The 17,116-nt window shown below is 37.9% G+C and overlaps 2 protein-coding genes across 3 annotated transcripts; both read left to right on the forward strand.

The window, feature by feature from the left end:
• Positions 4,500-10,316, forward strand: LOC109711009 (DEAD-box ATP-dependent RNA helicase 31-like). 2 transcript variants are annotated; one of them, XR_002216489.1, is made up of 10 exons: positions 4,500-5,749; positions 6,319-6,425; positions 6,943-6,998; positions 7,103-7,327; positions 7,644-7,850; positions 7,926-8,012; positions 8,096-8,191; positions 8,272-8,487; positions 8,715-8,784; positions 9,262-9,395. XR_002216489.1 is itself a non-coding variant. In XM_020233873.1 (10 exons), exons 1-10 carry the CDS (start codon positions 4,671-4,673, stop codon positions 10,085-10,087), a joined length of 2,484 nt encoding a protein of 827 aa, XP_020089462.1. In that variant the 5' UTR covers positions 4,515-4,670; the 3' UTR covers positions 10,088-10,316. The 2 variants fall into 2 exon arrangements, 1 of the variants encoding a protein (XP_020089462.1); XM_020233873.1 differs by lacking the exon at positions 8,715-8,784 and adding an exon at positions 9,860-10,316 and having other exon boundaries at positions 4,515-5,749; positions 9,262-9,444.
• LOC109709773 (zinc finger CCCH domain-containing protein 15) lies at positions 11,015-13,564 on the forward strand. Its single transcript, XM_020232092.1, has 2 exons — positions 11,015-12,106; positions 13,206-13,564. The coding sequence occupies exons 1-2, from the start codon at positions 11,192-11,194 to the stop codon at positions 13,305-13,307; spliced, it is 1,017 nt and encodes a 338-aa protein (XP_020087681.1). The 5' UTR covers positions 11,015-11,191; the 3' UTR covers positions 13,308-13,564.

The raw sequence follows: 17,116 nt of genomic DNA on the forward strand, positions 1-17,116 counted from the left end.
AATTTAATTTTGATCCAGGATTGGATTTATAGATGGATAAGAATGCTATTTTTTAATAGATTAATCATAACCGTTCGTTTTTATAATTCTTTTATTTCTTTTTGGATTCCTTTATAAATGGATAAAAATGCTATTTTTAATAGATTAATCATAACCGTTCGTTTTTATTTGAGATTATTAAGTGATTATACCCATTCGTATCCGTTCGTGGGAAATATAAAAAATATTTTTTTATTATTTTTAGATTCCGTCTGTCATTGTCGGAATTTCTATACTCTTTTATATATAGTATAGATATAGATATAGATATACAGTGAGAGTCACTATTCAAGTAATAATTTATAAATATTTTATATTAATTTATTTACCTCAAAACAATGTTGTGCTTAGTCTCGAATAGCGTGAAAATTACGTTATTTACAAAAAAATATATATAACTAAATTAAATTTATTTATAAATAATAATCGATTCCTCTGCATGTCTATGTGCTTGGCCATGTGATTACTATTTATAGTAATGAAATTTTAATGCAAACATACTAATTACCCATTCATTATGGCTGCTAAAACCAAATAAGAAAACTAAATTAAAAAAGAAATGTGTGATTTGGAATTTTTACTTGTGTTTGAGATCGAGTATGGTAGGCAAAAACAGTAGAAAACGAAAATGAGAAATTAATGACCATATACATACCCCCCCTGCAGGCGTATTCTGAGTGTGGTCTCAGAGCATAGGCATGGGCAGTACTGTGTGGATACTCTCCTTTTTCCCTTGTTTGTACTTTGAAGAGTGGTCCTTCAAAATTCCTGTCGCTCTTCCATAAGAAGTCAATTTCTTTCCTACCAAAAAAAATAAAAATAAAAATAAAAAATCTTATTCTTAAGTATTCTATAGGATTGACTACATAGGTAGATCTCAGAGAATACGGGTTAAGAATATTACTACAATCGTCTGTTTTCAAGACGTCTTTATTTTTGGTATCTTCTTTTTTGTTCGACAAATGACTTAGACTACTACATCGCCTGAGTAGGTGTAATGAGACTTTAGAAGAAATGTTGTAGTAAGATTGACAATCACAGTCGAATAAATAAAATTTTCAAACTTTCAGTTACATGATGGGCAATCTAACTAGAAAGAAATACTATAATCTTTAGAGGACGAGGCTCAAGCCCGGCTCAAATTTTTCACCGTATACATTCACTCATGCAGGATCGGTTAGAATAATGCCGTTAATTATACACTTGTAGTTTAACCCTTCTTCTCCTTCGTTCCTCCCTCTCCCCCTCTACCTCTCCCTATATTTTTTGATATTTTGTTCCCTCTTTCCTCGAGGCCTTAGCTGCCTCACCTATGTTGCCAAGTTCATATCACTTTATGGATGAAATGGATAGCTTGCTATCTTTTTCTCACAAAAAATGGAATATTGCTACGTTCATACTATTTTGATAGGTGATCTATTATTGATCTATATTTGCATGCATAATATAAAAATTTTTAGCTGTGGTTTATGTACATAGCCTTTGTTACATGTCAGGTAAAAAAAAAACCATGGCAATTAATAACATAGAACTTGCAAAACATTTTAATTATATCCTACTTGGATTCTCAATTATTAGCAAGCTCATATACATATGGAATGCATGATTGTATGAGAAGCCAATTTTTACTCGTCTTCATCTTCAACCCATGGCAATTTTTGAAGAGGAATTAAATGATACGATAAGTTAAATGCTACAAATTAATGCTCTCACGATAATGGAAATTAAGAGGGTTTTTCCATTAAGTTCCAACCTCTATACCATTAATTTTGTGTCATAAGCTAAGTAAATAATATATCACATAGCTATAAAAACTCGTAAATATATGTATGATATAGGAATATATATTGTAGGTTAAAAAAAAAGGCCTTTTTCAGAGAGGGTCCCAAGCAAATTGATCAAGCATGTTGTGTTGATAGGTTAAAGAGGGACAGGGTATGGGATTTTCCTCATCATGCATGGGGAGGTGGCTCACAAAACTATATATATATATATTCACAGGAGCTTCTGAGAGCCACACTAATTAAGTTTCTAAGGATAAACTAGCACAGTAGCATAGCATCTAGAAGTGATTTTATGGAGTGAGGTAGCAATGGGTTCTTAGCTAGGTTGTAAATGAGCCGAACACGAGCAAGCTAACTAAGCTATATATCTTGAGGCTCCAGCACGATCTAGCTTTATTTAGGTGTGCATGAAACAAACTCTTTATTGAGGATAAGATTTTCCTGTACTTTAGATTTTGTATGGATTTTTCTAAGGTTATTTTTCTTTAGTCAATCGTTTGATGAGTCCCGATTTCATTAAATATTGCAAGTCATATTTAACATTCCCTCTTACATCTGAACTCGTGATAATTTGACATGTTCAATATTATCATTTATTTTTCACTTTGATATCATATGAAAAACTACGAAATATCTGTTTATGTTTAAAAACTTTAGCTAGTGGGTTTATTAGATAGTAAATATTTTCACTGAGGTGCTAAGTGGTCCAGTACGTTGACATTGATGGGTCCATAATGGACTCGAATGTCACTATATTTGGCTTGGACCACATGTCGGATTCGGATCCCAAGATCAAGATTTTGTTCGCCAATTGGTGGTAACTGGTAACTAGGATTTCATATGATGGATCCTAATTAACGCGACAAATCTACTATAGGAACAATTAAAAATAAACACTTCGTACAAGTTAATTGAGACCCCTCCATGCCATAGCTTTTAAATTTAAAGCAACCTTGGCACAACTACGATGTACTTATTGAATGATTTGTTGTTAAGCCCTTTTATTGCTTAAAAAGCAAACTCACGAGGTTTGTTGAGGAAAGAAGTTCATTTATCCATTTAACTAAATTCTAATTTTATTGCTTTTGAAATCTTAGTCATTTTTTTCTTTTAAGTACTTCTTTTCTATATTACCTCTCCTTTTTATCTTTGCTTCATCTGTCTTTTCCTACTCTTCGTTGTCGCAATCCATCTTCCCCCTTGCTGCCATGCTCATGAGGCTTGTTGCATTGCGCATGGCGAATCCACTTCGTCGAATGTGTGAGAGAGAGAGACAACAACAACATCAGCAGGATGTGAATGTAGCGGTGCAATGTGCGAAACAAACTATACACGAGCATATATGCACAACAACAGTGCGAACGTAGTATTATCAAAATGGTAGTTTTTGAAGTTACCTACCCAAATAACCATTTTTTTAAGCAAATAGATCGGGTTAACGATTATGTGACTTAATCAAACACAAAGAAAGAAAAGTGGGGGTAATAACAATCATAATATGATCATTTTATCATATATATTTAGTCATTTTCCTTTTCCCCTAATTGACTCTTTTTTTTTTGGCCCCACTCTAGCAACACTTTAAAGCTGTCATTGGCGAGAGAAAGCCGTCGGCGTGGGCACGTCTCTTGCCGACTTTGCCGTTTCGCCTCAACCAGAGGGCCAGGGGAAGCAAATGATGTTGACAAACAAACAATCGAGTGATCTACACAAACAGTGACGCAAACTGGCCCACAAAAAATCGGATGCAACTTCCGACCAGTACTGTGCAAAGGGGATCGGATGATATACAGTAAAAAAGAGATGATGATGATGATGATGATGATGATGATGAGATGAGGCAAAAGTTTGCTCAATTAATTTGTGGGGCTACTACTATGCATTTAGAAACATATGTTTTCAATTTTTGGACCTTTGGATTCTTTTAGGGCCCAAAAATTGAACATTGGTGTTTCTAAAACCACCATAGCTCAACTTGGAATTAATTGCACAAATTTTTATCTTTGATTTTCTTTTCCAGATAAACTAGAAAATAAAACACTTGATGCTAAATGTTAGTTGACTCTGCAGATCTTTTGTCAATAAATAGTTGTTTGAATGTAGGAACGTGACGTACGTATCTAGGCTTCGCATTCCTCGGTCATGGTGGTATTAACTTTGTAGCTTTTGTTGCGTTTGTTTCATCTATCTTTCCTTTATAGTTGGCAAATATCAAATTCAATCTTCTATTGTAGCTGACCACTGTAGTCTAACTTTCGTATTAAATACAATGCTAGTTGTACTTATGTTCTACTTAATGAAATTGTTTTAAAAACTCCTAAAACCTTCCAATAAGAAAAAAAAAGCTAAATGTTAATAAGATGGTGAATATCAATTATCAAGAGAAAAATAAATATTTTGCCACCTATGCAAAGCAGACACTAGCAGCTGCATCTATCTGAGCTGTTAGGAGGGGAAATATATATAATCAAGCATTCGCTTCCCGTAAATTTTCTCTATTTCGTTCATCTAGCCTTAAAAAATTACATGTAATTTAGGGCCTATTCGTTTGATCAAAGATTCGGCACTAGTAACTGAACCAATGCAGACTACTTCACTGAACATTACAGCCACCACGGTACTCTGCAACGTCTTCTAATAAGTTGCCGAGTTCTATGTCCTGTTCCCCCCCTTAAACCCTCCTAAAACCTACTTCGCCCTCTTGCCCCTGCCCCGCCCCGCCCCGCCCACCTCGCTTGCTAGTTCCCAATCTTCTCCGGTTCTCCGCCACCACCCCATTTTCAAAGCTTTCTCCTTCGTGTTAGGGTTAGGGTTAGGGTTTACAATCTCGATCGGGAAGCCACGGCGATGCGAAGCTCCCTCCTTTCCCTCCGCCTCCTCCGCTCCGCTCGCCGGACACCTCTGGTGGGCGGCGCCCGCGCCCCTCTCCCGCTTCTCCGCGAAACCCCTTCTTCCCCCGGCCCGAATCCGCCGTTCTCCGACTCGCCGATCACCGGTCCTTTCGGATGCCGGTTCTTCTCCAGCCGCCCCGCGAGCGCCGTGGGGAAGAGCAAGAGCTTGATCGAGGACGAGGCCGAGCTTAGCGATTGGATCAGCGATCTCAAGACCGATTCATTTCGGTTGGGATTGAGCAGCGATGGCGATGTTTCGGACTCTGATCGACGCAGAAGTGGTAAAGGTAGCAGAGGAAGGGATAGAGGTGGTGGAGTTAAGGCTCGAGATGGGGGGAGGGATAGGGTTTCTTCGTCGGGTAGAAAGGGGGGATCATTGAGCAGGGGATGGGACAGTGATTCGGATGAGTTCTCCGGGTTCTCAGATAGGAGAAAGCTGAGGAATTCAAGAGATTCGGTACCAAAGAGGGGTTTTGATAGTGATTTGGAGGATGAGGACGATGAGGAAGAGGTAGAAACTAGGTTTTCCTCTAAACTAGGGAGGGGGCGTGCGGGACGAGGAAGGGTATCTTTAGCATCGGCACGGAGAGGAGGGAGAGACGCCGTCTCAGATAGGAGAAAGCTGAGGAATTCGAGAGATTCGGTACCAAAGAGGGGTTTTGATAGTGATTTGAGGGATGAGGACGATGAGGAAGAGGTAAAAACTAGGTTTTCCTCTAAACTAGGGAGGGATCGTGGGGGACGAGGAAGGGTAGCAAACCGGAGAGGAGGGAGAGACACTGATTACGGTAGTAAGCCAGCTCGTGGTGGGAGAAAGTTGGATTTTGGTTTATCCAATGAGGATGAGGAAGGAGAGGATGAAGATGATGGTTTTTCTGGCTTTGAAGATGATTTTTTTGGCGACAAGGAAGGCAAGAAGGAAGGGCCTTTGAAAGATGAGTTTAAGAACTTCAGCTCCAAGGAGCCAGCTGAAGGTGATAGTACATTGAAGAAAAGGCCAGAGGCAGAAAGTGATTCTTACCTGAGCCCAACTAGGTAATTCTTATATGAAGCTCCCTTTCGTTACATATTAACCAATGAGTTGGAAATTTGATGATAGGATTTGGTAACTTAGGCTTTTATTTGTGTGTAAAACTAATTTGGTATCCTGATTATTCTGTTTATAATGGCTAATTTGCATGAGCTTGTTGATAATAAGTTGATAGTAAAAAGTATTTTGCTGCTTTTTTATACATCAGTGTATCTTAATTGGAATCATGAGTCCAATAGATGAATTGACCTGTTTGCTTGTTGCAACAGTCGAGGAAGTATCTTTCTCTTGTGAACAGAGCATTATGGCAGATTTAGGATGTCTCAACTAGTTAGAGACTAAGGAATCGTCTGTCATGTACATATACATTAGCATTGGTAATCATATCCTCTAGGTTGTTTGTTGTTTATAGTGCTGTTATGCAGTCTTAGTCATGAGAACAAAGAGGCACTATGTGGAATTGATGCTGAAATGAAGGCGTTTGTTGGATTTTCTTGTGATCTTTGAAGAATTTTTTAAGATGGTTACAATAGCTTTTTCTCATCCAGTCAATACTGCTGCTTGTGTTCCATAGGTTTGATGAATGCTCTCTCTCGCCTTTGACATTGAAAGGAGTTAAAGCTGCTGGATATGAGAGGATGACTATAGTGCAAGAAGCTACCCTTCCAGCGATCCTCAAAGGTTTAGTTCTTCCTAATGTCATTTACTTCTCAATTGTGATCACTATCATTTAGGAAGTTGATTTTGCCATGGCAGCTGTATATATTTCTCTTGATGACTTGCAATTGAAAGCTATAACATCTGTGATACTGTTGGATATCGTTTTAAAAGAGCCCTTCAAATCTATTACTTGGAAAGCAGTTTTTGCTTCTTTTTCATTTCATGTGTGTTTTGTTTAATCATTATGTCTCTTTTTAATTTCTTTTTAACTAGATAACCAGCTGACCATATTATGTACTTTTCACAGGAGCATGCTCTTCTTTTGTAAAGACTTTCTTAAATGGATTTTTTTTTTTTATATTCTTTATCCTTGTAAAAACAAAGATGTTCCAATGTTGTAGCTCACCCATTCGTTCTCCTCTTCTTAAAAATCCACCAAAGTTGAAAACTGTATCTAAAAAGAATATTTTTGTTCTGAATTTCATTGGCATGGTGACTGTTGTATGGCTTAAGCCTTAACACATATCTTTCTTTGCAGGTAAAGATGTTCTTGCAAAAGCAAGGACAGGAACAGGGAAGACTGTAGCCTTTTTGGTGAGTACCTATGTATTTGATTTCTAGAAATGGTCACTTAGAAGCTTAATAATCTCCCTTCATTATTTATTGGATTAGAAGCAACTTATAAATGTTTGTTCCAGCTTCCAGCGATTGAGCTGGTTTCCAAATTGCCTCCTGTTGATCGTGATAATAGAAGGCCCCCGATCAATGTACTTGTTGTGTGCCCAACTCGTGAGCTTGCAGATCAAGCTGCTGCAGAAGCTACCAAACTTCTGAAGTTTCATCCATCAATTGGTGTACAGCTTGTTATAGGCGGAACAAGATTAGCTTTAGAGCAGAAACGCATGCAGACTAACCCCTGCCAGGTGAAAACTGTTAAATTTGCTTCATTAAACACCTTTTTTGCATGGTTTCTAGGATGGCTGCAAACTTCTTCTCTACTATGCTAGCAGTAGCAAAGCATTTTGGAAACAAAAAATGCCCGTGGCTTTTCACCTATCAAGAAGCTTAAATGAGCTTCTATGACCCAAAAGTAGAAGTTTTAATTTGAAGCTTTTGCTTTCACTATAGCCCAAAGTTGTTTTTCTTTTTCATCAGCCCTACTTAAATGCTGTAGCCTGGCCAAACTTGGGTATGCTTTAGTTCTCATCATAGCATGTCATGGTCTGTGAAATTGTTTAGATTCTTGTTGCCACACCTGGAAGGCTTAGAGACCATATTGAGAACACACCAGGATTTGCAACTCGGCTGATGGGTGTGAAAGTACTTGTTCTTGACGAAGCTGATCGTTTATTAGATATGGGGTTTCGAACTGATATTGAAAAAATAGTTGTTGCTCTCCCAAAACAACGTCAAACACTTCTCTTTTCAGCTACAGTTCCCGATGAGGTAACATCATAATTGAGTAATTATGAACTATATGGTTTTTCTAGAATAGTTTAAAAGCTTATGTTTCCTTTGTAGGTTCGTCAAATATGTTACATTGCTATGAAAAGAGACCTCGAGTTTATTAATACTGTTGAAGAGGGGAGTGAGGAGACACACTCACAGGTAGGTTGCATCACATAAGCAAATTTTCTTTATCCTCAGCTTTAAAATTAGTATACTAATCGCTTTTGTTGTATTATTGTCAGGTTAAACAAATGCATTTAGTTGCACCATTGGAAAAGCACTTCTCAATGCTCTATGGTATTCTGACTGACCATATTTCAGAAAATGTTGATTACAAGGTAAGTGACTTTTTGGCAAGCTCATTTCAGATTCCTTTCCCTATTTGTGTACAATGCGACTTATGATGAGGGAATTGCAGGTTATTGTATTTTGTACAACCGCTATGGTAACAAAGCTTGTGGCTGAGCTCCTAGGTGAATTGAGATTAAATGTACGAGAGATCCATTCAAGAAAACCTCAGACTTACAGAACTAGGGTATCCAAAGAGTTCAAGGAGTCAAAAGGTCTTATCCTTGTAAGTTCTGATGTATCTGCCAGAGGAGTAGATTATCCCGATGTCACACTTGTTATACAGGTATTCTTTTGCACCATTTTCCCCAAGTTATTTACTAGCTTAGATATCTCAACAAGTAGTTCTCCTTGTTGCACTTTGAGTTGAAGCTGTATTTATGTATTGCTGAAAAACAGGATATGATATGCTGATCTTGATTAGTGGTGCCTCGATTGTTTTGCTATATAGATTCTCCCTCTTTCATTTGGTTTACTTCTTTGGGTTTTTTGAATTGTATCTCATGTCTGCAGGTAAAGCCCTTTTAAGTTTTCAACCCTTTGGAATCACACCACGTCAAACATTGCTTTTTTTCTCACGGGGGCATCAAGAATCTCTGCTGCATTATCAATACTCTCTTAGTTGCTTTTCAGTTACTATTTATATCTCTCACAATTCCAATGCCTAAACATTAGAATTACTTATCTGCAGTGGCTTTAATTTCATATCTGTATTGATTTTGCTACAGCCTAAATGCTTCACAAGAATGTTTTCATATCTTGGCAAATAGAAATATCTTTTCTGGGGTCTCGGTTACATGCAATGATCAGATAAAACAAATGCCAAAATTCTCCATCTTAAGCGAAGATTTCATCAGCATGCACAGGAGTCTTTAACTTTTTACAGACAAGTAAATAGATATATGGAAAATTTATTCTGCAGATTCTAACCAGATGTACCTGCCAATATTCTCCGTTAAGATGCTGAACTTATCATTTTTATCAGAATTTATTCCCAGTTTGGATTTTCTCACTCTGTAAATAGGAGAATATTCCTGAAATCCATTTGTTTGCATTGCAGTTGGGGGTGCCCCCTGACAGAGAACAATATATACATCGACTAGGGAGAACTGGCCGGAAAGGTAAAGAAGGAACAGGCATCTTGATGTTGGCACCATGGGAAGAATTCTTCCTGCGAAGCATCAAAGACTTGCCAATTGCTGAGTCTCCGGTGCCATTGATTGATCTTGACACCAGGAGGAAGGTACTTCTTGCAGCTCGATTTCCATTCTTTTCTGCATCCTATGTTTCATTTGTTGAGAATGCTGGTTAATAATGTTGTTGACTCTCTCTCTCTCTCTCTCTCTCTCTCTCTCTCTCTCTCTCTCTTCACATATGTATGTAAATAATAGTATCATTTGATACATATTCCAACTGAGGAATTGTGTGCCAATCTGTGAAGCCCTTGCGATGTGCTTATTGCTTATTAGCCTATATAAACTCCTACAGACAGATGCCAGACATCCTTTGGGTTTTTTTTTCTTTTTCCTTGCTGTAGCAATTTGGTTAATATCAAAACTTAATTAAACGTTTTTGCTAGTACCATCTCAAGACATTTACATCTCATCCATGTGATAATGTATTTAATGTGATATTTGATCTTATCTTGGTCTGTGCAGGTTGAAAGGGCTCTAGCACATGTGGAGATAAAGGACAAAGAATCAGCATATCAAGCATGGCTTGGTTACTATAATTCAAACAAGAACATCGGCCGAGACAAATACCAGCTCATAGCATTGGCAAATGAGTTTAGCCAGAGCATGGGCCTCAATAATCCTCCTGCCATACCCAAACTTGTACTCAGAAAGATGGGGCTTAACAATATTCCTGGCCTGCGATCAAAATAGTTCGTAGTATGCCCACGATACAATATTTACCATTTTTTGATAGCTTACTTTTTGTTGACTTCATAGGAAATTGTTGTTCCTCTCCAAATAGAACTAAGAGTATATGGTGGTTACTCGTCTAACAAATTCATTCGGCAACTTGGTTGACTTATATGTTGTATGATTTGAGGTTTCTTCAAACCGGGAGGATCCTCTAGTTGATGGAAGGTCCATGAGGGCTTAGTATTTTGATTTGCGGTTTTTTTTTTTTTTTTTTCTATTTTTCTTTAGATTGCCTTTTGAGTTGATGATTTTAATTATTCTGCCTTAGAAGGGCTATCATTTGGGTGTATCTCCCGTAAACCAAATATTATCATGTAACACAAGATATGTCAAAATAAATTCTTCATTCTTTTCTGTTGAAATTAGAGAAATGTCCTTAATATGATATGACACCTTATTGTTGGAATGTACCTTATACACTTTATTTTAGAAATGTATGGGACTACCATGAGGTGTATGTTTGGTCAGGAATAGTGATTAAAACTCTTACCATTATTCCAAAAACAATGAATTTTCGCTATCTCCATGTAAAATAATTCACTAGGAAAGGTATCTCTTTATCACCAAGATAAAAATCTCTATTATTTTCATAAACATTGTATTCTTGGTCAAACATAATGAGAATAATAATAAGATTATGAGCTAGAGTTCAAATTTGGGGTATCATTAATTATCCTCGTGATTAAATTTTAGAATTTACAAATGACAATTGTTGGTTGATTTCTAATATTTTTACTTTAAAACCGTTACATTTGTTTAAATAATGTCTTTTAAATAATTTTTTGAATAGTTTATGATTCAAAAATAGGGGAAAAGCATAAACCTCTTTTTCCCAAAGTCGGCGGCGTGTAGTTCCCAATGACGACAATGGTTTTCGTCTAGTCCAAGCCAATATCCACCGACCCTTCCGACTCCTAATCCGACCCAAACTCGACCCCATCTCTTTTCGATCTCGCCCTCTCCTCTTTCCGTCGAACGCCTCTAAACCCTAATCTCCTCTCTTCTCCCCTCCTCCCCTTCGCCCGAGTCTCCCTCCTCAAAACCCCTCTCTCCTCCACATCCATGGCGGATTCCGGCGAGGTGTGCAACTTCTTCCGCAAGCCCACAAAGAACAAGAACATCCGCAAGCGCCGGGCCGCGGAATCCGACGACGACGACAACGATGGCGGACGAGGAGATCCCGAACCCTCGCTTGCCTCCTCCTCTTCGCGATCCAAGAGGCCCATGCCCGCCGACAACAAGCTCCGCTTCTCCTCCGCCCCCCGCTCCTCCTCCGCGGCTGCAGCAGCGGCGGAGCCCGACGACGCCGCCGCCGATGGCGCCGGCTCCGGCGCGGTCTTCCACTTCGAGTCCTCGGGCGCCGTCCAGGTCGAGCACGACAGCCGCGCGACCGCCACGCTCGAGACCGAGACCGAGTTCGACAGGGACGGCCGCGCCTTACGCGAGCGCACGCTCAAGATCAACCAGGAGAACATGACGGGGAAATCGAAGCCCTCCTCCGGCGGCGCCGGCGAGGAGTTGTACAAAGGGATGCACGGCTACACGGACCACAGGGCGGGGTTCAGGCGCGAGCAAACGGTGGCCGCCGAGAAGGCCGGGGGTGCCCACGGCCCGCTCCGGGCATCGTCGCACATACGAGTATCCGCGCGGTTCGATTACCAGCCCGATATATGCAAGGATTACAAAGAGACGGGGTATTGCGGCTACGGCGACTCGTGCAAGTTCATGCACGACAGAGGGGATTATAAGTCGGGGTGGCAGCTGGAGAAGGAGTGGGAAGAGGTGGAGAAGGCGCGAAAGAGGGGGCTTGCGATGGGGGGCGGGGGAGGGGACGGGGATGATGGTGGAGCTCACGACAATGACGATGACGACGACGATGATTCGGTGCCCTTTGCTTGTTTTATATGTAGGCAGCCGTTTGAGGATCCGGTGGTGACCAATTGCAAGCACTATTTCTGCGAGCATTGTGCGCTAAAGGTAGTCAAACCTTTGCCTTTGTCTAGTTACTTAGATTTTAGAATAGTGATTCTCTTTGTGATAATTGCTTGTTTTTCATTAACCTTGTTTAGTTTTTTCCTTCCTCAGTGTAGGGAATAGCATGCGATTATTCCTTTTTCATTTAATTGTTGTATTGTACTGTGGTTTACTAGGAGATTCTTCTGCTTTCCTTGCTGCCATATGTATGTTGAATTAGCATTTTGATGGCCGTTATTTATTTTCTTGTGATATTGTTTTTAGGAAATCCTTATTATTATGGGCTCAGCTTGATAGGTGTCCTTTTTGTTCTAAGTTGGATAACACAGCAAGTTGAACCCAGAAGAAGTTAATTAATGACGAGCTGTTGATTGGGTAGAAATATATCCTAAGAAATTTAAGGTTATTAATCTTTATTTAGTGGTGATTTGTCGCTTGATTTTTATGGCCCTTAAAAATTGTCACTAAAATAATGTGTGGTTACAACCACCTAAGTTTACTGAGAACCAGTCAATTGTCAGGAGGCTTCACTTGCTCTTATACATCTTGTGAATTATTATTACAATACTTTTCTAGAACTCTCCATGTGAACTATTAGAACACTGAGTGTGTGTTTGTTAGACCCTGTGCAACATGTTTGTTAATCTAAAGAAAAGCAACATACGGTCACAAGACTGCTGGGTTAAAACTTAACTGCTGGCTTGGCCCTTTTGTACTTTCCCCAATCAGTCGGAACTTGTCCTGACAAGCTGCCTGCTTTACTGAAGCTATATTTTAACGTACCTGTAGATTCCAAAATGGTTCCAATTGATATCATCACATTTGCTTTCATGTTGTACTTCAGTATGAGCATGTCCGTTGCTATTCGGCTATCTGTTCGTGGCAGTAGATGCTGCTGGTTGTAGACTACACACTTTTGTTTTTCTCTGTCGTGCATCACCTTGTCTCGTTTTTCTTTGAAATGTATGCTTAGATCTGTTCATTCTATTATTCATATCTCTAGTTTCAATAATATGTGATATCTTTTTTCCGTATAGTTGCATTGACAGATCGTTTAATATGATAATTTGATCCTAACCTTGTCTTATTTCTTGATTTGCAGCACCATTCGAAGAACAAGAAATGCTTTGTGTGCAATAAACCAACCTTTGGCATCTTCAACGCAGCTCATGAAATCCGGAAGAAGATGGCACAAGAGAAGTAGCACCTATTGGGTACTTAAGCTACTTCTTTTTGGTTTCCTTTATTTCAAACCTGTGTTATTTTGCTATCATGTAAACCAGAGTTTATTGTCTCATCCTAGCTAGAAGCTACTTCAATCAGTGTAAACTTTAATTACTTTCTAGCTCCTCTTGTTCTTCAATATCCAATGTTGGGCTTGTAAGATAGGATATATAGCCTGTAAAACTGTGATTGGGCCTAGCTAGTGCTTCAAAATGAATGAGAGAGCATATGCTTCCTTTTGCCTATTGTTACTAATGTAGTCAACTGTTGATTTATATCAGCCCTCCTTTCTGCTGATTTTGTATTTGCTTGTTTTCTTTTAAAACTAATTGACAAATTATTTGGTTGCTGCTAATTCGCTCAATGATAATCAGATCAACCTGAGAAAACGTGAAAAAAACAGTAACTTTTCATTTGGTGCTTCAAAAATAAAATTTAGGTTTACCCTTTTCTGCGACAAGTTATCAATATTCCAAGTTTGCTGACTGTTAGAATTGCATTATCTACTCACAGGTTTTCATGTCTTCTTTAACTTCTCTTCAAGGGAAAGACCCACCTTAAACTATACTGAAGCATACAATGCTCTCTAGTATTAAGTATTCTAAGAAAAACAATGTCAGAGCAGGAGAGTACATTTGTAGGTATGACGGATACAAATCTCTAAAGAAGACAGAGAGTCATTGAAAAAGTTTGAAAGCTGATTCGGTGTCCATCACCTATTGTATGGTGGACTGGTTGACAAGCTGATTCTACCCGCTAGGACTGTCACTGTCTAGGAGTGGTCTTACCTGCTTTCCCTTTTTGATTCCCACTTCTAATTACATTTGTGGCAAAACATTGCTGTTGCTGCTTTTCAGTTGTGCAATGTTGAGCTTTCGGTCTCTATATTGGGAATTGGCAGTGGATTTTTAGTTGTTTCATTCGATGTGTCATAGAGACCAAGTCTTCAAAGTGGACTATCAGTTCATTTAAATATAGAACTTCTCATTCCTCTGAAAGAGCATGTCTCCTTGTGCTTTATCAAAGCATTCAGTTGAGGCTCTGGGCCTCACTTCTTGAATTTAATAACATTACCTACCTTCTTGGAGGCCTTACACGGATGCGCCAATCAAAGCCTCTTTGTGCTTGTTCTTTCAACATATTGCTTAGGTTCTGACAGTTGCCTTGATGCCTGCTAACCGAAACTATTGAGTAATTGGTCGAATCTCACTCAAGTTATGTCCTTAACTTGGGTATTTGAATTGATTCTTGTGTCACTGAAATTATCTTATAGCATGTCCCTGTGAAGATACACAGCATGACCTTATTCTCGTTGAGCATCTTGATGAGTAAAGAATTACATCTTCTTAATCATCTAGCTTATACTGAATGAAAACTTGTGGAAATCTAGTCATTCTTTATATGTAGAGGATTCCTCATTGAGTCATTAATATTCAGTTTCTTAAGTATCCAAATGCTACCTTTGTTTCCAATTTTAGTTACTTTTAAAGGTGTGGTTGTTTGATAAGGACTAGGTGCCTTGTAATGCGTTTTTCCATTCTAATCTCTCTCAGTTAAATACTAATATCTATTTCCTAGAATAGAAAGCCTTTTTATATCTTCATTCTTCCATTCATAACGAAGCTTAGTGTTTTTTCTTTATTCTTGGCGTCTAAACAAAGCGTCTTTTGATCTCGTTACACTTACCCTTTCAAAAGTGGACAAAACATGTAACTTTTGATCTTTTTAATTAGTGTGATGCTGTTAATCTCTTTTTTTATCCCGTTCACTGAATCTAATGTCAGAATAATCTTTACTGCTTCTAGTTTGTTTTGGAATTTCCTTTGCATGATGCATTCGGCACCTTGTTCTCTTCTTTTTTTCGTTCCGTGAAAGACAAAATTTACGCTGTGGTCCTCTGATGTAGGATTTACTTGACACTTATTTGACAGTTCGACTTAACTTTCAATTTGTAATTTATTACACATCCAGCAACTTTCGGTAGGTGCGCATTCGCGTATCTGGAAACAGCACTTGGCGATTCTGTCGATACAAGAAAGAGGCTCTTTATTTAAAATAACTTATCCTATTAATGTCTTTTGCCTCTTAGTGCTTCAGCTCTTTTTGTTTAATATAATTTATTGTAAAGCTAGTTTGGACGGTTTGTAATTCTTAGCTTGTCATGGATATATGAACTGCTACTTCTAGCTTTATGTGGAATTTAATACCTCAAAGTTCAAACTGTAGACTATTGTAAATTCCATATTGGTGACATCTTGAAATATTTTATGTACAAGCAGTATATACACTCACTAGCTTGCAGGTGCATAAAGCACCATGGCTTAGTGGATGAGAATAGATGTTCAAATTGGTGGGTGGGGCTGCCTTTTCTCTTAGTTGTACATTTTCTTCATGCATTGTCTTGTTGTTTGGATAAAAAAATGCGTGAGATTTTTTTTTTTTTTGAGAGAAAGGGAGCATGCTACCTGCTTCGTTTATTTCATTTAAAAATAAACTTAGCTGGAAATGTCAATCAATTAGGATTCGAACTTGGGTCTCGGATACCAACCACTAAGCTTTTTGCCACTTTAGGGACGGTCGGTAAAATGCGTGAGATTTATTGGTTGGAATTTGTGGTGCATATATATCAGAAATTAATGATGCATATATATATATATGATGATACATGAAATTAATGGCCTTCAGCCTACTAATCAAGGCTCTTTGTATACTCTCTCGCATGCAGGTTTTTGGATTGAGCACCGTTTTTGGTACAGCCGAAAAAAGAATGTAAATTTATGCCCCTTATCTGAGGATCTATATTGAATTTATTATTTTGTCAATTTTTCTTTTTTTAAATACTCATAACTCAAAAGGGTTTAAATCTAGAATGTGAGGGTGTAAATTTTACACATCTATTTGGAAGTTTGGATGCAGCAGTACCATTTATTTTTTATATTTTAGGATTCAAATTTTGAATTAAATTAAAAGTAACAAAATTTGTTTATTGGTGCTGGTATTCTTAATGCAGCGGCATGCAATAGTCAATATATAAAGCTTAAATACTTCTAAAAGTAAATAGGTCTATTTATTTCTACGTTGTTTTGGATAATGGGGCATTCGAATGGACGATTAATTTGGTTTTATAAGATTTGATTTACGCTATTTAAACTTTATGGTAATCATATTTGGCAATTTTATGATATTACTTATCCAGGGATCAAATAGTTTCAAATTTATTATGTTAACTATCAAATATTATTAACTTTAAACCATTTGAGGAGTAGGTAAAGGATAATAGAAGAATTATAAAACTTAAAATCTAAAAAGGTTAGCTATTTTAGATCATATTTAATGTTGTTGGTGGTTGATTCGGATGTCTTATTATCGAAATTAATAGCGAAGTAAATGATCTTATTTATTTATAAAAGTATTCTAAGATATCTCTCTCGCTCTCTATATATTATGTACACATCAGTTATTCCAATGGCAACAGAAATTGTGACTTTGCTGTGCTATATTAGTCTAGAACAATCTAGTCCCTAAACTTTATTATATTTTTTGTCTCTATCCCTTGTGTGAATTTGTCTAGAACAATCTAGTCCCTGCACTTTATTATATTTTTTTGCCTCTATCCCTTGTGTGAATTTGTCTAGAACAATCTAGTCCCTGCACTTTATTATATGTTTTGCCTCTATCCCTTGTGTGAATATGTCTAGAACAATCTAGTCCCTGCACTTTATTATATTTTAGCTTTTTCTCCGTGTCATACAATGTATTTACTCGTGCAATAACAATAAAAGAACTAGC

This window comes from Ananas comosus, linkage group 5 (genome assembly GCF_001540865.1).
Source record: "Ananas comosus cultivar F153 linkage group 5, ASM154086v1, whole genome shotgun sequence".
In the NCBI taxonomy this organism is placed as follows: Eukaryota; Viridiplantae; Streptophyta; class Magnoliopsida; order Poales; family Bromeliaceae; genus Ananas; species Ananas comosus.

Coding starts and splice junctions, on each gene's coding strand:
- LOC109711009 (XM_020233873.1), top strand. CDS start 4,671: ATGCGAAGCTCCCTCCTTTCCCTCCGCCTCCTCCGCTCCGCTCGCCGG. Junction 5,750..6,318: donor TCTTACCTGAGCCCAACTAG/GTAATTCTTATA, acceptor TGTGTTCCATAG/GTTTGATGAATGCTCTCTCT. Junction 7,851..7,925: donor CAGCTACAGTTCCCGATGAG/GTAACATCATAA, acceptor TTTCCTTTGTAG/GTTCGTCAAATATGTTACAT.
- LOC109709773 (XM_020232092.1), top strand. CDS start 11,192: ATGGCGGATTCCGGCGAGGTGTGCAACTTCTTCCGCAAGCCCACAAAG. Junction 12,107..13,205: donor GCGAGCATTGTGCGCTAAAG/GTAGTCAAACCT, acceptor CTTGATTTGCAG/CACCATTCGAAGAACAAGAA.